At 40.8% G+C, this 25,377-nt stretch overlaps 3 protein-coding genes across 4 annotated transcripts; 2 read left to right on the forward strand and 1 right to left on the reverse strand.

Moving 5' to 3' along the window:
• Positions 1-507: 507 nt before the first annotated feature.
• Positions 508-5,768, forward strand: clp1 (cleavage factor polyribonucleotide kinase subunit 1). 2 transcript variants are annotated; one of them, XM_006781377.3, is made up of 6 exons: positions 508-647; positions 1,529-1,803; positions 1,904-2,011; positions 2,104-2,223; positions 4,316-4,453; positions 4,569-5,768. In XM_006781377.3, exons 2-6 carry the CDS (start codon positions 1,531-1,533, stop codon positions 5,253-5,255), a joined length of 1,326 nt encoding a protein of 441 aa, XP_006781440.1. In that variant the 5' UTR covers positions 508-647; positions 1,529-1,530; the 3' UTR covers positions 5,256-5,768. The 2 variants fall into 2 exon arrangements, with proteins under 2 accessions (XP_006781440.1, XP_035765641.1); XM_035909748.2 differs by having other exon boundaries at positions 524-647; positions 1,481-1,803.
• Positions 5,769-8,223: 2,455 nt separating this feature from the next.
• On the forward strand, positions 8,224-20,086 carry zdhhc5b (zDHHC palmitoyltransferase 5b). Its single transcript, XM_006781376.3, has 12 exons — positions 8,224-8,354; positions 10,170-11,676; positions 12,129-12,250; positions 12,436-12,593; positions 13,124-13,296; positions 13,445-13,547; positions 13,672-13,763; positions 14,025-14,157; positions 15,389-15,497; positions 15,650-15,756; positions 16,512-17,437; positions 17,883-20,086. The coding sequence occupies exons 2-12, from the start codon at positions 11,528-11,530 to the stop codon at positions 17,986-17,988; spliced, it is 2,178 nt and encodes a 725-aa protein (XP_006781439.2). The 5' UTR covers positions 8,224-8,354; positions 10,170-11,527; the 3' UTR covers positions 17,989-20,086.
• tmx2a (thioredoxin-related transmembrane protein 2a) lies at positions 19,498-25,372 on the reverse strand. Its single transcript, XM_006781375.3, has 8 exons — positions 25,123-25,372; positions 24,901-24,961; positions 24,302-24,415; positions 23,040-23,116; positions 22,583-22,689; positions 21,014-21,079; positions 20,775-20,904; positions 19,498-20,673 (listed from the first exon to the last, which is right to left on the reverse strand). Exons 1-8 carry the CDS (start codon positions 25,309-25,311, stop codon positions 20,494-20,496), a joined length of 924 nt encoding a protein of 307 aa, XP_006781438.2. The 5' UTR covers positions 25,312-25,372; the 3' UTR covers positions 19,498-20,493.
• Between the last annotated feature and the right edge of the window lie 5 nt (positions 25,373-25,377).

Consider the following 25,377-nt stretch of genomic DNA (forward strand, 5'->3'; position numbering starts at 1 on the left):
CAAAGAGAGGAAAGGCTGAGATGGTTTGAACATGTGCAATGGGTACATTGGATAAAGTATGTTCAATGTGGAGTTTCCAAACAGGAGGAAAGAGCAAGACCACAGAGAAGGTAGCGAGGGAAGACATGCAGAGGGTTTGCGTGAAAACTGAGGATGCTAGGGATAGAGTGAGTTGGAGACACGTTGTGGCGACCCCAAAAGGAAGCAGCCGAAAGAGGAAGATTTGTTAATCTGTCTGTAATCTATAATCTGTCAAATGTCTCTTGTGTGAATGATATCAAGCCATTTTGATCCAGAAAAAAATCCCCCAAAACATTCATTCCTGTCACAAGGTAGAAGCTACAATGAATTTTGTGTCACATGCCAAGCTAATATAAACAAGTCGCGTTGTGAGGACGTCACACAATGACACCGAAAACGTGATCGTCTGCCAAGTGTTTGCGAAATGTTGCTTTGCTTTGTTTTTGCCTTAAATATAAACAAGGATAGCAGACACACAAAAAGGATTCAAAGTCTTCCGTTTTTGGCAGACGAACATTTTGTTTGAATAATCGCCAGGATGTGACGTCATTGTCCCGCGACCAGGCAAGTCAACGGTTCCTCATGAGCACGGGACCGATTTCTTTCTACAATAAGTCTTGAAATTGGTGCGTAACTTTTATACATTACAAATTAATACGTTTTAGACTTTTGCTTGACGTTGCGAGAATCATCTGGGCGGGTTTGTAAGCAGTGATTAGACCTTTGCTAATCTTAGAAAGGTCGAATTAGCCGTGGCTCCGCTAGCTGGTTTGTTGATTTAAGTGGTTTCCCCCTTAACTTTACTTGAACCTATCATTGTCCGTAATCAGGTGTGTTTTTGTCATTTGACTTATCCGTTTCACTTTACAGGTAGCCAAGATTAATTACGCCGCCGTGGTTTTAGGACAAAATCACTGAAGTGTGTTTCAATTTCAGAATATCGTGGGCCTTCGGCTGGAAGGGCTGGAGTTGTGTTATATTTTATGATTGCTTTTAGAACCGTATATAGAAAAGATTTTTAGAAGAATAAATATGTTGAAAATATATGGACCAACTTTGGAGCATAACATTTTTAGGGAAGTCGACAATGGTCGAGCAGAAAATGCTCAAAAAATGACTCATGATCTCAGATTGACTAATCCTGCAGAGGGAAAACACCGATCACATCACAGTATTTAAACAATTCCATCTTTTACTCTGTATGATCAAGTTTATCTTTTATGCATACAATGTTAAAACACCAATTTAAAAATAATGTGAGGGGTAATGCTAGAGTTAAAATTAGTGTTTTTAAAAAGTTGTAAAACTACGGTAGTTAGCTTGTGACTTTAAATTGCAAATACTTAATAAAGATCCGTGTTAACACACTTTCCTTTAAGCATTGCTTTATTAGAGAAGCTGTGTGGAATGTTTTGTTGTATTACTACTTTATGTATGCATGTAACTTTTTTCTTTCCAGCATGCTACTTCTGCCAAATTATTGCAACCTAAAGTTTCTCGTTGACAGTCATGGCAACAGAGGGGGTGGAAAAGACCAGTGAAGATGCTCCAACAGCTGGAAAGGCCAGCACCAGGTATGACCTGGAAAAGGAGACTGAACTTCGCTTTGAGGTGGAGTCAGGGGAAGCAGCTGAACAAGTTGAGCTGGAGCTGCTCACAGGAATGGCTGAGGTGTTTGGCTCCGAGCTAAACCGAAACAAAAAGTATACATTTGGACCAGGCTCCAAGATTGCAGTTTTCACTTGGCAAGGCTGTAGTGTGAATCTTTATGGGAAGCCAGAGGTAAGCACATGGATGGGAATACTTGCAGATTTAGGAAAGTTTAAATGTGTCTAAAAAAGACAAAGCCACAAATACCATCATCTTGCTTTCATCACCGCAGGTTGCTTATGTGTCCAAGGATACGCCCATGCTGCTCTACCTAAACACACATGCAGCCCTTGAACAGATGAGAAAACAAGCAGAGCGTGACAATGAGAGGGGACCAAGGGTATGTTTGAATGGGGAACTACTTCATATAGTAACTTATAAGATCCCATGAGTGCTTCTTGGATTAATGCTGAATTATAAATCGACCCTCAGGTGATGGTGGTGGGACCGACAGATGTTGGGAAGTCAACGGTGTGTCGGCTGCTTCTCAGCTATGCTGTGAGGGTTGGAAGGAGGCCAACATTTGTGGAACTGGATGTTGGACAGAGCGGGGTAAGATCAAGTGGAATTATCATTATAAATATCAAACAGTCGGCTGGTATTTAAAATATTGCATGTCACAGCCTGCAGACTCAGCTGTCTTGATTTTGTTCAAAGTGATGCTAAAGCATGTACAGCATCTACTTTGTTTATTTAGCTTTATAGCTGTGATGATCCCCCTGTTGGTCTGCCCATGTGGCTTTTTCTGTTTTATCAGATGCACAAGTTCTGGAAAAAAATCTTGACATCTGTTTTAATATCTGTACAAAGAAAAAGAACATTAGTCTTTCAGTTGTTTACAGTCACTGGTGTTAATTCAAGTCATTGCATTTAAGAACAAAGAATTCTACACAGGATTGAGAGCACTGAATTCCTCCCTTCATTTATTAAAGGGAAAAACTATCCAAACGTACCTGGCCCTGTGTGAAAAAAGTATTTGCCCCCTAAATCTAGTGACTGGTTATGCCATCATTTTCAGAAAAAAACTACAATCAGGTATTTGCGATATCTGGGAATAACTTTCAGATCACTTTGGAGGAATTGTGGACCACTTTTCTTTGCAGTAGTTTTAATTCAGCCACACTGGAGGGTTTCCAAGCATCTCAATTTGATTTAAGTCCAGGCTTTAAGTAGGCCACACCAAAGTCTTCATTTTGTTTTCTTATGAGTCATTCAGAGGTGGACTTGGTGGCATGTTTTGGATCATTGTTATACTGCATAAGCTAAGTGCGCTTGAACTGATCGACACCCTCATTCAGGATTTTCTCATAGAGAGCATAGAGGTTCCATAAATTGCAGCACCCTAGACTATCGTACTACCAGCACCATGTTTGACTGCTGATTAAAATAGTTCCACTTTTCTCTCATTAGTCCACAAGTCTTGGGGATTATTAAGTTGTTTATTGCCAAATGTGAGATGAGCCTTTGTGTTCTTTTTGGTTAACAGTGGTTTTCTCATTTTAGCAGGGGTTTTCTCATTTGATTTCTCCCATGGATGCCATTTTTGCCCAGACTTTCTTATTATTAAGTCAAAAACACTAACCTTAACAGAGACAAGTGAGGCCTGCAGTTCTTTAGATGTTGTTCTGGGTTCTTTTGTGACCTCCTGGATGAGTCATCGATGCACTCTTGAAGTAATTTTGGTTGGCCAGCCACTCCTGGCAAGGTTCACCAATATACCAAGTGTTCTCCATTTGTGGCTAATGGCTCTCACTGTGGTTTACTTTGCAGTCCCAAAGCCTTAAAAATGAATTTGACCCTTTTCAGACTCATAGAAGTCAGAGAGTTTGTTTCTCAACTGTCTCAACTTTAGATTGTAGCACAATGTGTTTCTTTTAGCCTACTTCACGTTGTCATACAGGATCTATATTTCTTGATCCAACAGGCCTTGTAGTAATCAGACCTGGGTGTGGCCAGTTAAATTGAGCTCAGCTTTCCAGAAAATGTGGTTAATCATAGTTAATGATTCAATTGATGATTCAATAAGGGAGCAGATTACTTTTTCACACAGGTAAGTTTAGATAGCTTTTTTCCCTTAATAAATGAAATTGTCAATTTTTTTTTAATTTACTCAGGTTACCTTTGTCTAATATTAAAATTTGTTTAATCTGAAACATGTAATTGTTTACAATTCCAAAAAAAAGTGTCAAAATACCAAGTATTTTTTTAGGAATGGATCACCTAATAACTATACTTATTGGAACAATAAGGGGATAGGTGTTCGTGCCTTTGTTGGTAATATAGCATATGAAGCAGTTTGGTCAAAGTTTGTAAATTACAGTATGCCTGTTAATAAAGTATCTGTGTTAGTCATTTGATTGCACTCTATGCTGACTGTAAAGATCTGAACAATGCTGAACAGGACATTTGTTTTATGTGGGACACAGACAAAGTGGCTTTCTTCATATGATGCAGCATGATTAGTGCTTCCACAGATGGTATCATGTCTCTTAGAATGTTTTTTGGGGGGGTTGTTTGTTTGTTTGTTTTAATCTGCTTTGGGTTTCCTGTTTTTTGTGGAGAATCTAAAGCCCCCTATTTTAATTTAAAATAGAAATGCAGTTGTTATCAGTTTGAGTAGTAAAAGAAAATTCTGCTCCTTCAGGTGTCTGTACCCGGCACTGTGTCAGCGCTCTGCATCGAGCGTCCAGCGGACGTGGAGGAGGGTTTCTCAGTCCAGGCTCCTTTGGTCTACCACTTTGGCTCTACTAGTCCAGGGACCAACATCAAACTTTACAACAAGGTAAAAAAAGAAAGAGTCTAGACCCTTCCTGACATAGTCTGGAGACAAAACTTTAAATTTGTCGTACGTTGTCTTTACCTGTTGAGCATTTAAATCTTTTTGTCACAACATGCAGCTGACATCGTGCCTGGCTGAGGTGTTTTCCCAGCGCTGTGAAGTGAACAGGAAAGCCAGTGTAGGAGGCTGCATCATCAACACCTGTGGCTGGGTGAAGGGCTCTGGATACCAGGCTCTGGTCCACTGTGCGTCAACCTTTCAGGTGGATGTGGTTCTGGTATTGGACCATGAAAGGCTCTACAATGAACTCAAAAGAGACCTCCCTCACTTTGTGCGGGTTGTGCTCCTACCCAAGTCCGGGGGAGTGGTGGAACGCTCCAAGGAGTGTCGGCGGGATACTCGGGATGAGAAGATCCGCGAGTATTTCTACGGCTTCCGTGGAGTCACCTTCTACCCCTTTTCTTACGAAGTGCGTTTCTCAGACGTTCGCATCTATAAAATTGGCGCTCCATCCATCCCGGACTCATGCCTGCCACTGGGAATGTCCCAGGATGACACACAGCTAAAACTGGTGCCTGTTACTCCAGGAAGAGACCTCACATACCACGTCCTAAGCGTGAGCAGCGCTGAGGATGGAGATGAAGGTGCTAGAAAGGGCATAGTGGAGAGTCCTGTGTGTGGCTTTATTGTGGTGACTCATGTAGATACTCAGGCACAGGTGATGAAGGTGCTCTCCCCAGCACCTAGACCCCTGCCCAGGCATACTCTGCTCATCATGGACATTCGCTTCATGGATATGAAATGAAGCAGGCCCTCAGAGGAGAGGACTTGGATCGAAGACGTCCCGCTGGGTACCCTTTTTATTTTAAGGCTATCTTGTTTGTACTTTACAGAGAAAACAATTTAAGTGTTGAAATTCGGAATGCATCATTTTTTGTGGTTCATGTGAATCCAGTTTTCAGCCTGTTTCATACATTTTATGATTTAATTTCTGCTTATTCAACAATAAGATGATGGAAGCAGGGTTTTTTATACTGAAGATTTTTGGTCTCATTGCACAGAAGAGGGAATTAAATAAGAAATTAAACATTACTCTCTACACCAGCCGTTGGTCAATTTGTTGTGTTATCAATTTTAGCATGAGCTGGGAATTGGTGCATCCCTAATAGAAATTGAAAGCAGCTGTAAATTCTAGACCACACTGCACAGATGTCTGTAGAAAAGGATTTTTTATCAAAGCAAAGAAAAAATATTTTTCTTCATAATCTGTTTCATAGAGATTTTTTCTCTTGAGTAATAAATTGTTTAAATGTAAAAAGTTGTGTGAGTTTGTTTTTAATTACACTATCTGACTATCTATCAGTATGTTTCCCTTACTAACAAACAATAATTTAATTATCTGCATACCCAATATGTAATGAACTGAGGATGGAACACACTTAATGAACTTAATTCTAATCCAATCAAACCTGGGAATACTTTGCAGTTTTATAACCTTTCCTAAAGAAATTTACTGTTTTATTCAGTAGGTCTTCTGTTTTGACAAAAGAAAGGCAAATAATAATAACCTGTAGGCTTCATTAAAACACACACAGTACCAGCATGCTAGTGATTGTTTGGGAGCACTACACTAGCAGGTCATTTAATATTTGTTCTGTAAACACTTACCTGCTTACCAAACCATACTGAGTACATTTGAGACCCAGATGCTCTTTTAATTTTTTAGAGTAACAGCATTTCTATGTATGACAACATGACTCATAAGCATACACAAAAACAACTCTGTGTGATGCATAATATGTGCAAATATCTCAAACTAAGTATATAATAAATAAGTGTAGATATTTAAATGTAAGCAAGTGGTTCAAAAAATAATATTGGATACATTTGTTGTCTTTGAATCTTTTCTTGCTAATTTTTTGTGTTTTTTTTCTGAACCTTTTTGTTATGGCCGAGGTGGTTTTATTAAATTACTTAATTTTTCTTTTCTGTTCCCTGCCTGCCATATGTAGTGTTTCTTTGCACCTACCTTCTGCATGTCAGTGTTAACCATTTGTCATAACCAGCAGGGTGTGGATTAATCGTAGGTGGGTCGGTTGTGGGGGGGTTGAGATGGCCATCTGGAACGTAGATTGTGAATTTTGTGGAAAAGAAACCGTGTAAAACCATTTCAAGTGGGTGTACAGTCAAAATATTTTCACAAACAGCTTATGGCAAATAAAACTCCTTATTAAAAAATATAAAAATCAGTATCTGGTGTGACTGCTGTTTTCTTTTTAAACAGTAGTTGTTCTCTTTGGTGTATAGCATTTTTTCCCCCAAGGTATGTTCCAGGTGGGTTGTTTTAAGCATTTTCAGTGGATTTGCCGCACTTCTGTGAATTTAGGTTTTAAAGCTGTTTTCAAGCAAAACTTCGCTTTCCTTCTTTCTTGTTTGTGCTCCTTGCAGCTTCACTGTTACAGCTTTATTCCTCTCATTCATATGCATGTATTCTATCTTGCTCTGTTAACGTTCCTCTTCTCTCTCCAGGCTCTCTTCTATCTGCTTCATACTTTCACTACAGATCACAATGTTATCTGCAAACATTATAGTCCACAGATACTCCTGGCTTACCTCATATGTCAAAATGTCCATCACCATTACAAACAAGAAGGGTCTCAGAGCAGATCCCTGATGTAAACCCACCCTGACCATGAACCCAACCAACTGATTCACTAACTTTCCGCAAAGCTCTTAAACGAACTCCTTCTGTCATCTCAATACACTCTTTCACTGATAAGTATATTTCCATCTTTATTCTTAACCATCCAAACTGCTGCACATCCTTTCCAGCGTAGTCTCCAGTCTCATAAGCATTTTCCTTTACCACCTAGCCACTAGGAACTCCTGTCTACTGTCTGTCTCCCACTTTTTCTTCGCTACCCTCTTCCATTTGTTGTGCCAAAAAGTGATTGCCTGCCAAAAACTGATTTCCAGTGTTTCTGTGTATTTTTACATGTAATATCTTTATGTATGTTGGTAAACAGACTTGGTGAACACGGTTTACAAAGGGGTTACGTATAGAATTAAAAAATTATCTGTGTTTCAAGTATCTTTATAACTCTGTTTTATTGTACTTACATTATAACCAATCCGGTCCTTTATCCCCACTTAAAATATTTTTACAGAACTATTGTAATATTTGCTGCCATTTCCGCTGTCCTCTTGGCCAACTTACTCTTACAAAAGACATTTTTAATGTTAATTAGATTTTTTTTAACTGAATAAATAAAGGTTATATAAAATTCACTGCCAAAACCTGATTGCGGCCTCTACCTGCTTACACGAATGTTGTTTGTGGCTCAAGATAACTTTATGTCATCCATGAGGGACGCATTTGACATATGTTTCACATATTATAGCCCAACAAGTTACTTATAGCAGTTTATTAAATACGAGCAATCAGTTTTTGACAAATACCGGAAATCAGTTTTTGGCAGACGATCACTTTTTGGCACAACACTTTGAACACTTGCCAGTACTTCTTCATTCCACCATTCAAACGCAGCGCTTGTTTGTTTTGTTGCATACAAATCGTACCTTATTGTCTTTTAGAAAGTGTATGAAAGTACTCACATGTTCCTAGAACATAATACATAATCGTTTTAGGGTTAATCTGTATAGAATTACTTCTAGTAAAAAAAAAAAAATACTGGTCCATCACGCACAGTGTTTTTCTTTTCCCAGAGTCGACGCCTTCCATGTCTGTGATTGGCTGGTTGCCCCACCTGAGGCCTGACGGGCTACTTCCGGGATTCCTACGTCGGCCTAGCAGGCGAGCTAAGTAGGTTGCTAGCAGCTAACTCAAGGAGGACCGAATCGACCCACACCCTACAAGCAAGACACCTCGTGTGTTCATGATTAGGTGTGTGTTTTACCTCTTCTTTTTAGCCATTTTTCAGGTAAAATTCGCCATAGTTGTTTTGTCAGTTGTTAATGAAAATCTATTTGCTACTGTACAGCTCTCATGCTAGCCAGATAACTAATGTTAAGCTAACTCTTATAGCTGTGGTAAAGGATCGTACAGTGTCGCAAAAAAAAAAAACTTTAGGCTAGGTAAAAGCTCACTGTATGATTACCTACTCAGTATCTTGTGATTTCCAAGTATGGGTCGTGTTTTAATCGGTTTTTGTAGGTCGCATGGGCTACTACTTCTCGGCGGCTTTTGGTTTTAAAACAGTGGTGTGTGTATTTTGATGAGGTTCACGGTGTTGGCAGCTGATTATGATAACGTTAGCTGGTCTTGACTGAATCCTAGCACTGCCCTGGCCTGCTGTTTAACGGTTGGTATGTGTAACGTTTCATTTTGAGATGAAGTCAAAGTCTGTCTAGGGGTGTAGATTTAAAGTGTGTCACTGTTACTCGGAAAATGTATTAAATTTGCTTGACCGGTTGTAGCATGCGATGTGTGGATTGTTGCGGTGACATGATAAGCAATGCTCGACACGGAGATTTTAGGATTAACATGTATTATAGTGGTGGGGGGGTAGTTTTGGGGCAAGTGCGATTATTACCTACTGACACCTCTCTGCCATTTGTTAGTACGGATGGTTGTTGACGAGAGAGGTGTGTCCAAACGATCAGATTACACTGTTGTTTCGGATCCGTTTTCAGTGTACTCACAGACTAGTTTTTGTGATTGTGTGTGTGAAAGGCGTGCACCTTTTCCACAGATCGTTGTGTCTGTGTGTTGTTTTCAGTTTCCCTTCGTGGAAGGTATTTCCATCTGACAACCTGAGTTCACTGAGGTGGTGACGGGGTTATGGTGAAATACCCACACTGCTTAAGGCAAGCTTGTAGAGAAAGGAGGAACTTGGTCAGTGAGTCTGGTTTGTTGTGAAATCAAACTAAGACCTTTGGCCTGTGATTTAACAAGGAAATACATTGAAGGCTACCTGCAAAACATTGTAGTATACATGTTTTCAAACATATTTGGTAATTCTATATTCCACGCTTATGGTATGAGATGTATTATGCATTGGCAGTCAGAGATGCAAAGATTTACTTTGCCACCACATAGGACAAAGATAATAAATGTAATGCAAATATAGTGTTTATCAAAAACCCATTACTCTAATCACGGGTTTCCAAAATGGTCTTCCTAAAGGCAGATAGGACTTCACTTCAGCATTGCAAGGGGGCTAATTCAGAATTAGGACTCAACCTAATCTCATCCTTATCTTTGGACTGTGTGAGGAAGGCAGAGTATCTGGAAAGAGCCCACACAGACACGGGGAGAACATTCAAACTCCACACAGAAAGGTCTCAAATTGGATTTGAACCCAGGACCTTCTTTTCATGAGGCGGAAGTCATCACAAATATTGTTCTAGCTACACAAAAAAATAATGAATAAGATTTTAATTTCCCATATTTCTACAGGTTAGATGGTCTGATTGATAGCAGGAGGGGCAAAAAGATTACTTTCTGTGTGATTCAAACCACTAAATTGTAGTTGGCATGCTGCGTTCCAATGAAGCAAAATTGCAGCTAGAAGTGCCTTCATCTTGCTATATAGACTTTGTGGGACTATTAATGTAGGTGTACTGTGGGAACAAACTGGTTGGACACTACTGATCTGAACCAAGGGCTCATTAAAGCTTCAATTATTTGAAACAAATTCGTTCTGGTCCTGTCGTTGTTCTGCTCATTGAGTTTTTGTGTGATTTATTTTTCTTACAGGGTTGTCCAGCAACTTGCACAAAAAACCCAAGTGTGAAAGAAGAAAAGGAGCCAAAGATCTTTTTTGTTTGTTTTTGTTTTGGGGTTTTTGGTTTGTTTATTTGAGGGGAAAAAAGGTGTGAAATGCATCCAACCATGTGACATCCAAACTCTACGTGGCTTTCTTTAGGAGACGCAGTATGGGAAAAGAGCTCAATCTGCAGAGAATTTGGAGGTGGAAGACCCAATCCCAGCAAAAAGTGGTGACACCTCGGTGACATACACGGGACTTCCATGTGGAATGAGTTGGTTTTGTGCCCTTAATGACACAGAGACTGACAACAGGAGTCTCAGAAGATCCAGGGGACTCCACTTGGTTTTTTGAGTTATTTTCCTAGTAAATAAAAGGCTAGACATCTTTTTTTTTTTATGATTTTTATTTTCTTTTTAATAGCAGCTTTTTTGAAAACAAATCCCAGCTGGACTTTAGTTTGATGTTAAACGGATTCCCACAACTGGTTTAAAACTGAATTTGTTTGTTTAGTTGTTTTCCCCTGTGGACTAAGTTTGAAATGCTGGAACTCTCCCTCCTGCCACTATCCTCAGTTTCTTCCACCCACCCAGTGCCTAAATAAGCCTTCTCGGGAGGATCACAGAAGTCATCAGCAGCTGCTGCGCTCAATCCTCTGCCTGTTCTCCTCCATGTGCTTCTGCTCTCGGCCTGTTGGCTGTACACCCACTACCTCTTTAATTTTTCTGGTCTTTTCATTTTCACTGAGCGGGATAATCAGAACTGAAGCCCAGTGATGGAGCATTAATGTAAACCCTGAGCTGTTCCAGTGTTTTGTGCGTGAGTGCTGGTCCTTTCGCGTATATGCACAGCAGTGTTACAGTTGCACTGGTGCCAGGGAGTAACAGTAGAAGATTAGATTTATTTATATTGTTGCACCAAATACAGTTCCATTAAAGCCATACAAAAATATTTATGAATTACCTATACATATTTTTGTATCACACTGCTCTTGTATAGTTTTGCTTTTATAAGCTTCTATTAAGATTATGCACACAAATTAAATATTTACAACAAGCTGTACACAGCAGTTTGTATATTGCTATGTAAAAAAAAAAAAAAAAAATCTGTTTTTAGTGTTTATATTAGTACTGGGAGACATTTAGTTTCTGGACACAGAAAACCCCTCATGTTTCCCTTTATTTGCTGCTTTGCATAGTGTTGGTTTTCTTTTCCAGTCAGTAGCTATGGCCCCTCCTCCCAGACGAACGCCACATATGCCATTTTGACCTGGAAAGCACCCCTTTACAGCAGGTAGACAGTAGATAGCTACCTCTCTCTGTCTTCCTCCACCCTCTCTCTATCTCTGATGCCTGGCTTCAGCAGTGGGGGGGTTGGGGGAGGAGTAGGTGGCGTTGCTTCTGCTCCTCCCCGTCCATTTCGACCCAGCCGGTACGTCCCGGTGTCTGCAGCCACCACTTTCCTTGTCGGAGCCACAACGCTCTTCTTCTGCTTCACGTGAGTGTTTCTTGGTTTTGTTTCATATCAAACATGGGCTTTAAAGGGCCTACATGTGTGTACATACACATGTGTTTGTACATGCTGGAGCGATGTGTAAACGTCCACATGCATTATGTTCGGTGTTAAAATAAGCAGGGGTTTTTTTTGCTGTTCTTTTAATGTTTTTTCATTCAAAGTAAGTTGACAGCTTTTCAGGAACATTTGTTCATAGTTTATCGCAGCCACACCTGTCACCTCCCCAACACAAACACAGTCTCCTATTTCTGCCACTGAGCAGCTTCTGTGGGCAGTTGTTTAGCTTGCACATAAGCTTATAAGAAGTTGATGATGGAGTGTGTTAATGTTACTTGGTTACTTTTTTTCCTTTCCACATCTTACCACTAAGTGTGGGGATTGGTGGAAGCTTGTCTAACTGTAATTTTGTTTCCATCCTCCTTAACACTCTCCAGGTGCCCATGGTTGTCAGAGCATTTCTCCTCTGTCATTCCTATATATAATGGCGTAATCTTCCTCTTCACCCTCGCCAACTTCTGCATGGCCACTTTTATGGATCCTGGAATCTTTCCCAGAGGTAAACTTCAAGAAAGTAAAATGTCACGTCCTAATGATGCATGTGCAATACTTTTAAAGTACATGCAAAATAAGACTATTTGTTGGAATACTCACTGCCTATGAAGTAATTTAGAGAGACCGAGTGAGATGGTTATTAGGTGATTATGATACGAGTTTAATCTCAGGTTGTGTCTGTGTCTGCAGCGGAGGAAGATGAGGACAAAGAGGATGATTTCCGCGCTCCACTCTATAAGACAGTGGAGATCAAAGGCATCCAGGTGCGCATGAAGTGGTGCTCAACATGCCGCTTCTACCGACCACCGCGCTGCTCGCACTGCTCAGTGTGCGACAACTGTGTGGAGGTACATAATTATACATTTGTCCCTGCTTAATAATGTTGACTGGGTATTCTTGTGGCTCTAAATTAGAAATGAATTGGTAGTATCATACAGCAATGAGTGAACTTCATTAAAAATTGGATAATGTTTTGTAATTATGTATGCTAAAAATCTTTTAATTAATATTTCTGTTGTTGCCTTGGTTATGCTATTTCTTTTTTTAACCTATAAACGAAATGGTAGGGAAACACAATCTTGGAAATCTGATGTTTCCATGAGTTTAAGCACTTAATGTAATAAAATGACCAAAATGACTTAAATATTCATGTTAAAATGTCTTTCAGTTTTAATAGCAAGTCCTAATTTCACAGTGGGCTTCTATACACTCCTGTGTGGTTTCACTACACAGCCTAGATCTGTCCTATTCTTAGTTTTCATGTGTGAGTGTGGGAGGTGGAAATTGTGTGGACATGCAATGTGATGTACTGTAGTTGTTGCTTATCCTTATCGTTTCCCTCTGAGAGATATCTTTTAATCTTCTTATTTATTCTTAGGATTTTGATCACCACTGTCCTTGGGTGAACAACTGCATTGGTCGGAGGAATTATCGTTATTTCTTCCTATTCTTACTTTCTCTCACAACCCACATCATGAACGTATTTGGCTTTGGCTTGGTTTATGTCCTGCACCACCAACAGGAGTTGGACATGCCAGGTGCTGCTGTTACGTATCCTTTACTTGGCATAAGTCTGTCATAGAAATGCACAACACATTATGGAACTCTCAAACACAAAACACATCATTGGAATAGATTTTCCTGTGTCTTATGACAGGGGTTTTTCTTTTTGTGATTTCCTTGACAACCCCCCCACCAGTATGGGTGTGATGTGTGTGGCTGGCCTGTTTTTTGTCCCAGTCGCTGGTCTGACTGGGTTTCACATAGTGCTGGTGGCTCGCGGTCGAACCACAAATGAACAGGTACATACCAGAGGTGGTTGTGCAAATCACGGTCTGCATCACTGAGATAAGTCAGGCATGCTTTACACTTGTTAATGTGTTTTTGTTAGGTATGCAACTGTTTTATCTCGCTCCCTCTCTGTAGGTGACAGGGAAGTTTCGGGGAGGCGTTAACCCTTTCACCAACGGCTGCTTGAGGAATATTACCCATGTACTCTGCAGCTCCCAAGCCCCCAGGTCAGCAATCTTTCTTCTCTGCACTCATCTGTTTACTCCCCCCGTTTAACACTCAGCTCTGCAGTTATTCCTTTTCCACTACCTCTTTCTTTCCATTGCTCTCTCTCCCCTTCCACTTTTCCACCCTACTCTTTTATAGTTCATTCTGGTCTGTTGAGGTAATTAAATATCTAATGCAGACCTTTGGAGTGAGTGGGTGAGGTGTTGGTCAACAGAGCTGGGTTGTATCTTTTTGAATACGTGTGTGTGTGTGTGTTATAGATACATAGGTCGTTGGCGGGGCCGGCAGATGATGGAAGTTCAGCCACCTTTTCTTAGACCTGCTCTCACTGAAGCTCAACTAGAAGCCAAGGTCTTGGACAACGGCATCCAGAATGACCGACATAGCACTAGGGTGAGTTATAATGAATTGAACAAACACATGCAGTCTGTACAGAGAAGTCTGGATATAACAGCTCCACAGATATGCTGTATGTCTATATCATTACTGTGGTATGAGTTTTAGAGAAGAGAAATCTGGTGCACAAAATATTTCATCAATTTTAATTTCATGTTTAAATATTAAAAGGTCAGAAGCAACACAAACTCTGGTTGTTAGCAGGCAGCTAATGTAGTTTATATTGGTGCTGCAGCTGCTGGAAAGTAGCAGCAGGTGTAGTTTTGCAGCCCATACTATTAGTAGAGATTGAATAACTTAATAGTAGTGTTCTTCTTCTTTGTGTTATTTTGTCAGAATTTTCCAACAAGAGTGGTTCAAGAGTTGTTGATCACCACTAGCTGAAATGCATGTGAATGGTTTAGGGCTGCATTTCAGCTAGCGGTTTTGGAGATTTTGGATTGGATTAGATTGGAGATTTTGTTATAATTATGATTGCAGAAAAGAATTGCAAGATATTGAGCCAACATGGGGTACTTGTGGAAAGCATCTTAATGGTAGTGGCTTCGTTTTTGATAGTACTCCCAAAAACACTGCAAATACAGTAAAAAATATCTGGATTTAAAAGGAAACAAAAAACCAGCAGTGTGATACTATGAGTCATGGAGTGGTCTCCCCAAAGCCTGGAACACTCTACATGTGTTCGGGATGAGTGGGATCATCTTGACAGAGAACAGATCAAAATGCAGCTAATATGCAAAGAAGAGTGCTTCAAGAAGCCTGGAGAAGTGCTCCTGAAGACTACTTGAAGAACAGAAAGCTGCCTGTGTTGAAGAATAAAGGTCATTGTACCAAATATTGACTTTAAAACTTGTTAGTATTACCATGTATCACCATCTATGTTGTGAAACTGCGTGTTTTGAGAGAGGTGTGTGTCTGTCGCGACTCCATAGCATGGAGGGCAAAACTGAGAACATTCAAGAGTTTGCGTGATGGAAGATGCATTCTTTTAATTAATTTATTATTTATTTACATTTTCCCGTCAGTCATTGGGTGTCAAACTTTCTTTTCTTTTTTAATGTTTGGTTATGAGAAATGATAATTCACTCCCACAGGATCCTGAAATTGTCTGCAACATTAATCAGATATGAAAACCTGGAAAACGTTACAGATGTAGCTCTCTGTTCCAGGCAGTCCAACCACTGATTTCACTGAATGGCTTTTTGTTTTCGGTCCTCATCCTTTCCAGTCCAAGAGTAGCCTAGATCAGATGGAGAGCCAGTCAGCGGATGCAGAGGCTCCTCCTCCTCCAAAGCCAGAGCTTCGTTACCCTGGCCTTCCCCGTGCTGACACAGAGGGTGAGATGCACATACAAATGCATAATTGAACCTAGGATTCCACTTTGTATGACAGAATATGCAGAGAGAGTTCTTAGCTTTTGTGTAAATAGATGAATATTTGTTTACAACAGACCTTGTTCAAATGTCACTTTTGGTTTCTTGTCACTCAGAGAGCAGCTTGCTGACTGAAGCACCACCTACGCCATCAATGTATAAGTACCGGCCAACCTTCAACAGCCCAGGGAGAAACCACACTGCACTCACACATCCCAACAAGGTAGATCTTAGTTTACAGACACCTTAAAGTGCTCTGTGTAAACCATGTACGAAAAGGGAAAAAATAGCTGAAGTTAATTACATTTAAAACGCAGACATAATCAAATCAAAATACCATCTGCACACAGCCTTGTTGATTTATACATAGCTTAATGAGGAAAAACTCACAGATGTGCTCAAGCTTAATGCGTGAAACAGGGGAAGCGTTGGTGGCTTATATGCCCTGCCCCTCTAAATCCTTAATGGTTAATACATGCCCCTCTTTTTTTTACTTTAAATTGTTCATTCAGTGGCCATCGGTTGATCAGTAAGTCTCAGTACGTGTGTATACCTGTATCCCTTTGGCTGTCTCTGTGTGTTTGAATTGATCTGTCCTTTTCCCCTGAGACTGCATTGACTGCAATGTATAGTTCATGTTCCATATGTTTTTGTATTTCCATTCATTTGTTGACACACAGTCTTTGACATGCAGTGTTAGTGCTTGTTGAAATCAGTCAATATTCCCAATCCAGTAGTGTGATGATTGAGTAGCACACCGGTCAAGCATCCAGTTCTCCCCACCACTCTTTTTTTTTTTTTTTTTTTTCCTGTTTAAAAATCTCTACAAAATTGCTTTCTGTTCTCTGCTTTCTATTCCCACGGCAAGGTGGTAATTTTCATCTTTCTCCCTCCCCTCTTTACTCCTGCTTTCATCTTCATCACACTTTTCCTTACCCTCTCCCCTTTGGTCTGTTTCTCCTCCTCTCTCCTCTTCAGATGATCCGTGGAGAGAGTCTTGACTCTCCGTCTCCTTCCATCCTGCAGTCCAGCCGCCAACCTAGCTACCGCTCTGAGCCGAGCAGCTTGGATGGAACCACAGTGGTGGGAGGAGGTGTAGGGGTGCGCAGAGGGGGAGGGGAAAGGGGCGAGGGCCCCGGAGGCCCTGGCGGGACTGCTGGTGGGGTGTTAGGGGGCATGTCAGGTTACTCCCTGACTGGGCGCTCCTACACCTCCTACCCATCCTCTCTGGTTCTGTCCACTGGTGGCTCACACTCCTCCAGCCTGCGCTCAGCACACACTGCACATAACCCGCTGGCCACGCTCCATTCAGAGGGCACCACAGACACCAGCTACAAAAGCCTGGCCAATCAGACACCTCGGAATGGCAGCCTGTCCTATGACAGCCTGCTGACACCATCCGAGAGCCCAGAGTTCGAGTCAGCCGCCCACGAGCTGTCACCACAGAAGCTTCATGCTCCATTTCTCTCTTCAGCTGTAAGGGGCCAGACTGAGGTGGTGTCACCCAGTACTCCGCTGCAGGGCTACACGTCGCCCTTTCTCTCAGCTCAGATTGCCCAGCAGAGGGAGGGGCAGCTGCTCCAGGGCTCTGCCACTTTCTCCTCCCCCCACAAGGCCTACCTGCGTGCTGTCAGCCCTCCCCTTCCCTCCTCCGCTGGGCCACTTGAGACCCACCACCTGCTTCAGCATAACCAGGACTTCTCTTCCCGTCCCCCTCGTAACCCTTCCTCCTCATCCTCTTCTCCTGGGGCTCGATCGCTCGAGCCCCCTGTCTCCCCGCCTCCTCGTGGCCTCTCCCTAGGCAAGTCCCTGCCTTACAATATGGAGGCAGGGCCTCAGCACAAGCCTCGACTTGCAGGAGGAGGCGCTGTGCTGGGAGGGGGAGGAGGGCAACAGGCTACACAGTGAGTAGTGATCCGTCGCCAGATCCGTCAGCCTGCTACTCTTCTTCCTCCTTCTCCTTTTCCTACTCCTCTTCCTTCCTGGTTTGTGTCAGCCCTCCTCTTCTTCCATGATCTGTGTGAGTCTTCCTTTTCCTCCTTCATGTTTTACTTACAGTCTTTACCTGTTTAGTGCTTGAATAGTAAACTGTGTCTGTGTAAGTCTTTTTGGTTTAGTTGTTGGAATGTGACATGTCTGCCCATGCTGCTGTGTTTTGTCTTGTAGCCTTTTGTGTCTTTCCCCTGTCCTCACTCAGTGTAGTTACCGAATGCCTTACAAGATCTCGCGTAAAGAAACGTCTGCGGTTAGTGCTTTATTTTCGAAAAAGAACCACTCACCTGCATCTCCCTCTCTTCTCTCTCCTCTACCCTGATGTGGCTCCTCCCCTCCCGATGGCTGTCCAATCAGATCCACCTCTCGCCCAGTCTTGGCTAATCACACCACATCCAAACCAGGGGGAGGGGTGAAGAAGGTAACCGGCGTCGGAGGGACCACATATGAGATATCGGTTTAAGTGACAAACATCCCACATGATCTGCCACAAGGATGGGAGAAAGTCACTGGACAACTTCTACTTGTCTTTTACCCGAGCTGGATATTATTCATGACTGCAGGCTCCTGCTGCGCTGGACTAAGGGAGCAGGCCTGTTTGGTACTCACTTTATTATCTTTGTAATGCCACTGGCCAGTCTTCTCTGCCAGCCTTTCAGATTTGAACAAAGTGTAACTGGGGACACTGGTTTATTTTTCACAGGGATCAATCGTCTCCATTTAGCCACTTTGTGAGCCATAGACTGATGCGACTGTATCATCACAGCTGGGTACAGATTTGTCTATAGAGCACGCATAGCTAGTCAATGATTTGCCATTTTACTTTGGTACATTAGCACACAGAGTACTGACAACAGTGTCTGACACTCATAGAAAGGATGGCCTTTATCCAGTGGATGTAAAACTTTAAGAGGGAGGATTTCGGACTATTGACCAATAATAATGTCTGAACGGACCACACAATCTGTATATTGATAAGAATCATGGAGTAAAGAGTCCAATCTATAAAGACAGTATCATTTTAGTTTTATAAGTCTTTTTTTAAATATTGTTTTATATAAATGTATACAGATTATTATTGGGTGAAATTGTCAGGTATTGGAGATGACTATTGATAACGGTGGCAGTTATACTGTATGTAATTATTCATGAAAGCGATTTAAAAATCAGTTGCCTGTTGAGAAATGATGGCTGCATCAGCTATTCAAAGTTTTTGCTGGAGTTTTCACTGTCCAAAGAAGAAGATGATAATGATCCTTTGGTGGACACCTGAAGTGGCAAAAAATTACAGGTTATTTTTTTTCTATTCTTAAAAGCCACAAAGAAATGTTAATTGTCACAATCGCAGCACAAGCATCTTTGTGGAATGTACGCTTGTAATGTTTATGCTAGAGACATTATGCAAAATCTGTTTGTAGCTTTAAGATCATCGTATGTCTTTTTGGTGTTTTTATTCTCTTTTCTTTCTGAGAGGTTTTTGTCTGTCAGTCAATCAAGATGCTAGCAACCTTATACCTTTAACAGATGGCCAGCCAAATAGGAGCAGTGGGGAAGGGCTTATTTATTTCACCAGTGGAAAGAAACTTTGTAGTTCTGTACATGATTTCAAACCAGTCCCAGATAGTTTGTTTGGTTTTTTTTAAAAGAGAAAATAGAAACTATGGTTATATTTCATTACATTTTAATGCCATGCCACTGAATATGTAAGAGGGACTGGTTTGAAATTGGCGAGTGTGTTCGTGGGGTTTGTTTATTTTCCTTGCCTTGAGACCATTTGTAGTGAAGCATGTTTTTATTTTTTCTAATCATTTTAATTTTTTTTACTTAAAGTATTTAGAATTTCTTGCTTCATTTGCTTTTTTTTTCTTGTTAAAAGGAACACTTCTCACTTTGATACCCACAGCCATGTTAAGAAAGGGATTAATCAGAAGAGGAGTGTGTTTGTTTTTCACGATTGGGCATTACAGAAAGCTTATTTATTTATTTTTTTCTGTCAAGGCCCACAGCAGTGTTTGCAGAATGTTAAAAGGAACATGGCACATCATTTTGGGGGAGAAAGTACATGCTTGAAGCACACAAATATCACTGTTCAGTACGAGTTTTATACCCTACCAGGCTGTGTCTTCAGTGTGCATGTGACTCTTTAAAAAACTTTATTTTTCGGTTCATTGCTGCTTCCCTGGCGTGCATTCTTGTGAGATTATTGTCAAACGCCCATCCGGTTTCTGTGCGAGTGGCATCCAGAAAAAAAAAAAATCACAAATGGCACAAAGCAGCCGTCGTACAGAGAAATAAAGAGAACCTGTGTTGACTTTTTTTTTCTTCCCGCTCTGGCCAAGGGATGGTGGCCACTGAACAACCTGAACCTATGTGAGTATAGCAAGTAACTTCTATGTGAGATAAAATATTGCTGTTGTTGGCTGTGATGAATGGAACGAGTTTCAACTATCTGTAACGAGAACATTTAAAAAAAAATTCCAAAATGGCCTTATAAAGAATTTTTAAAAAGATGTCTTGTCAGAATAAAAAGGTCAAACTGTTGAAAGAGAATGTGTCTTGGATTTTATCGTTGCACACAGTCTTACTTTGTTTCACCTCAAGCTTTTACTTTGGCTTTTCTGACACAAAAGTAAACAAACCAGTCAATAAATACAGGCAGCAAAAGAACCAATGACACGTTGACAAAAGTGGGAAAAAAATTGGCAAAAACCTTTTTTGTTCGTCAATAACTTAGTGTAATAAAATGCTCCAATCGCTGCTGCTTCAATCTGCATCACACACAGATCGTTTAAATAAGATCAGCGTTTATGGGTATTTCCCACAATAAAGACTTACAGTGTAGAGACTATTTCTTGTGGTAGTGGAGCCTGTTTTCTTCCCTTAAACTAAAAATATTTGGCTGTTACAATAAGGAAAGTTACAGAAATGTTAAGAGCAAAACAAAGACTTGATGCAGCCCCTCTCCTCTTCACTGGTCTTTCTTGCTCTCTTTTGGCTGCTCCACATTGTCGGTGTCAGGAGGAAGCTCCTCGCCGCCCTCTTGTGGCTGAGAGCCATTCTGCTCCTCTTCCTTCGAACCATGGCTTTTGTTCAGCTTCTTGGATTTCTGGAAGAGCTCGTTGAGGTTAAACTCTCGGATGATGTTCTCCTGTGGGTGATAAAATGTATTTATACTGTCTGCATGTGTAAGCAAGCAGCATCTACTCAGGTCTTATTTCATGTGTTTTCTTACAATCTGAATAGACGTACCTCGTTCATGGTCCAAGATACAGCTCTACCTTTACTGTCCACCATTGGACGCCTCATAACTTCCCGTCCTCCTTGAAAAAGCAGAACTGAAGGTAGCTGCTTGGCCAGAGGAGAAGTACTAACCCTGTACCTGTTCAGAAAGACAGTTAATACCAGTCGATAGAATTCTAGAAAGCATCAAGCAATACTGGATAATTAAAGATCATTTATTAAAGGCAAAAAAGCCCTCCAAAACTGACTTCTTTGAAACCTCTTCATAGCGACCAATGTCTATCTTCCCAAACCGGAGTCCAGCACAGTTGTAGCTGCAGAATATAAAGGAAGACACATGAGACATTTGAGACAAATATACAGCTGTTTCTCTAACATGAAGTAAATTACATTATCTTGCATTTGAAGTGACTCTACAACAGGTAGACCAGCAACAATCAGGCATAATGTATCTGCAAGGGTAATGTTTCAAAATGTTAACTAGCATCTTGGATCTTTTTTTTTTTTTTTTTTTTTTTTTTTACATAGTGTCATTTCTGTTTTCAAATAAAAAAAAACCCTGACTGAGATGAAATATCATCTAGACTCTTCTTCTTTTCTATATCAGCACATAATTAAAAAATAATTTGGTCCTTAGCAAGTCTTAAAATTTAGGTAAATGTTACCTCATATGAACAATACCACATGACATGTTTTACTGTGTCATTAATTAACAAAAATGCAGAAGCAGTGTGTGATAAACTAAGCACATCCTTACAAATTCCATAAGAAATTAAGAGGGTAAGTAACAGTTGGGTAGCAGATCCATAAAAACAGATGTTTTGGCAGCTTTTCTGGTCTGAAGCATTCAGGTGCGTATCAACACACACCTGACTGTCTTTCCTGCTAAGGAAATCCTTCACTCAGTGGCTGCTGCTTAGGACTGAACGTGCAGTTTGCCCTTCGTGCCTCCCTCTTTGAACTTTTTGTTAAACCCTGTTAATAGTGTTGAACTTTGCTTGTTAACCCCGGTATATGGGTGAACTTAGTTTGATTGGAGTTTTGTGATGCTAACTTGCCTTAGTTAAACCTTAACTTTTACCCTCGTCTGTGTTATTATATTACATGTTAACTGGTTGCACAGTGGCCTGCAGAATGCAGTCCTGTCGGTTTTCAGTTTGAATTTCTGCAATTAAACCTTTTCTTCATTTAGGTTCCTGTGTATGTATGCTTATGTATGTACTCCTCCCTGTCCCCTGGCAGACGGGGTCGTAACAGGCCATAACATGCATCGCCATGTCTGGAGACACCCAAACAAAGCTTATAAGCCACAAACACCTCAAAGCAACTGTCAAGCACGGTAGTGGAGTGGTGATGATTTGGGCTGGTTTTGCAGCCACAGGACCACTGAGTGGACCATGAACTCTTCCACATGTATGCCCATCTCTCCAAAAAACTAAAACTTGGCCACAAAAAAGGGTCATGTAGCAGGACAACGATCCCAACCACATCAGCAAATCTACAACAGAATGACTGCAGAATCAAAGTGTTCCAATGGCCCAGTCGAATCCAGACCTCAATGCTGTGCATAACTGCCTCACTGCAAACCCCAATGAACTGAAGCAATGCTGTGAAGAACAGTGGTCCAAACAAAATTCCTGCACAATTTTTATTAAGTATTTAATGACACGGTGTAATATGACACATGTCCATCTGAAACTGTATTCAAATAATTTTAAACTTGGTAGGAACCAGGTGATTTAATAAAAAATTATGTCCTGAAATATTTAACCTTAGAAAACGTGAATGCGACTGGAGTAAAGGGTGTGATTTCTTACTTGAGAGAAAGATTTGCAAAGATGGGAGCAAACGACTGACAATCAGAGGACCAGTTGGCGTAGAATTCAACGAGCCATGTGACACGACTGTCCCGCTGCAGCTCCTCCTAATGAGTGAAGAACACAAAGTTACACTCAAACCAACCCACCCCTCTGAGCAGGGCATGATCAGTTAGATAGTTCACTTTTTTTTGGTATTTTAGTTTAGGAATTTTAAAATGTCAGACATACAATTAATATAATATCATATAACTGGATTTCAGTGTTTGATGGAAACTGCTAATTTCAAACAAAATGATTAATAGACTCAATCACTCCATGAACTTTCAAATAAAATAACACTCCCAACTGATGTACCTGTAAGTAATTCCCACCTCTTTTGTTTTTATCTATCATTACAAAGACCAGTGGCACTACTATACATGCAAATGGTCAGCTGATATCAGACAGGACTCACGTCGATGGTCTTGTCACTGAAGTACTTGATGTACTCTGGGCCCATGTAGAGAGGTGGCTGACAGGTCATGACAAATGCTGCAGAAAATACACAGATAAACAGACTGATGAGCTTAAAAAGGATAAAAACAATGTACACTTTACAGTTTATCCAGTGGTAGTCTGTGTTCACCTATGATACTTTGGTAAAAAAACATTTTTATTTGTGTTATTTCTTATTTAGATTTTCTCATTTTATGTTTCCTTTCTTAAACTCTGCCATATGTTTTTATGTAATTTGATTATTTTAGGTGTACACTTCGGTCAACAGCTGTTGTTTTTAAATGTGCTATAAAAATAAATTTGACTTTGAATGCTTTATTTTTTTTTTTATTTTTTTTTTTTTTGGGGGGGGGGGGGGGGGGGGTGTTGTAAAGGACACTGTTTTTATATATAAATTACACAATGGCACCACCTGTAGGCCAGTTAATAAAAAAGTTCTGATTGCAGAAAGCTCAGAGAAGTTTCTAAACAGGGCTCAGATTGCTGCTTTACCAGGAGAACACTTCACAGAGAAGATGTGAAGCTTTTTCTTAAAATAAATAAATAAATACATAAATCTTTGCCAGATGAAAAATTCAGGACTTCAGAGTAAAAATACTCATTGCACCTCACCTGCATTGGAAAATAATCGAAATATATACAAGAAAACTGCTGATGTCACTTTTCTGTACAGTGATAACACCGACTTCCCACTGGATGGTATTCAGATGAAGAACAATTTGTCAAAAGTGTGAGGACTTTTATCAGTGGAATTAGTTTCAAGTACATTACATTAATGATCTTTTTTTTTTTTACAGCAGTAACAGAAATGGGGACTAATTGCTGTTGCACATTATGTCTCAGAAACACTGGCTCAAGGAGAAACCCCTTGATGAGCTTTAGATATCAGTACAAGGTGAATACAGAGGGCTGATTAATTTGGCATGTCAAAACAAAACAAAAGACCACTCCTATTCTCATGAACATATCTCTTTAACTAAAGAATTAGTGCAGCGTCACTGCCTTAAGACTGGGGATGGTTAATGCAGTAGAGTTGTCCTTTTCAAATTAAGAACCACTGGTAGACACAGTTTACACTACACAATTTTAAAGGTGGTTGTGACAGACCGCTTCCCTGGAATTCTAATGCTTTATGCACGCACACACAAACACACACACACACACAGACACAACTATATATATATATGGGTATGGAAGTATAGGGCTTGAGAGACCACTGACCGAGGCACAGTGCAAGGTAGAGGATGCCAAACCGAATGTCCATCCTGAAGAAGAGGATACAGTTGGCCACTTTGCTGAACATTAACAAGTTCCCAATGTGCTGCTCCACTGTGACTGAGGAAACAAAGAGCAGGGAACAATGAATGAACAGCAGAGGAACACCTTCATACTGTTGACCTTGCAGTGTGTAAGTGAACCCCTCCCACTCCCTTAATGTTTACACAACAAACCCAAAGTTTACAGTGAATCACTTTACAGATGTGCGTTCTCAGTAGAGTGGGGGTTCCTCTCAAATGGTTTATCAGATCAAGGAGTGGAAACTGTTAAACATCAGACTGTGTGGTTAAAGATTAACAGCAGCATGTAATAAAGACACAAACAAAGCGACCTTGCTGACTTTATCTAAAAAGTTAAGGTCAACAAATAAATCGCAACATATCCCGGTGCTTCCTATGATTAGCTGAGTGGTTTGGATCATTGGCCACATGGTTGATTGGGCCACTTTTTGTGATGTGACAGTTTATTGTGTAAACACACTTTCATCAGTAGGTTTACACATAAGACAGTGTGATGTGTGTGGTGGGGGGTAGACTACTCACTAGCTCTCCTGTTCTTCATCATCACTATTGCACTGAGAAACATGAGGATCTCCAGCTCTCTCTGTAAAACAAAAGGAGCAAAATCATTAAAAACAAACAAACAACAACTTTGTGTCAAGTTTATTTACTACTTCTATTTATTTCATATTTCTGAGACTTAATTAGCCCCACCAAATGTAACCGCAAGCATTACCGCAACTCCCCCACCACCACTATGCTCACCCAGTCAAAGTCACAGGAGTTGCCGTCCTCGCGCTGGGTCACCAGGTGCTCGCAAAGACCTGGAGTCTTTCGCACCACCACGAAGGAGATGGTCAAGAGGAAGGACGTGATATAGTACGGCTTGAGCAGCCATTTGTAAATCTGAGGTAAGTGATACAAGAAAGCGAAGAGTCCCGTGAGTAAACCCATGCTGACGGAGAAGACGAACCACCGCGACAGAGTGTTGGAGGAGAAATGACAGCTGGAGCTGTTGAG

Source organism: Neolamprologus brichardi, chromosome 2 (assembly GCF_056152115.1).
Source record: "Neolamprologus brichardi isolate AB-2024 chromosome 2, ASM5615211v1, whole genome shotgun sequence".
NCBI lineage: Eukaryota > Metazoa > Chordata > Actinopteri > Cichliformes > Cichlidae > Neolamprologus > Neolamprologus brichardi.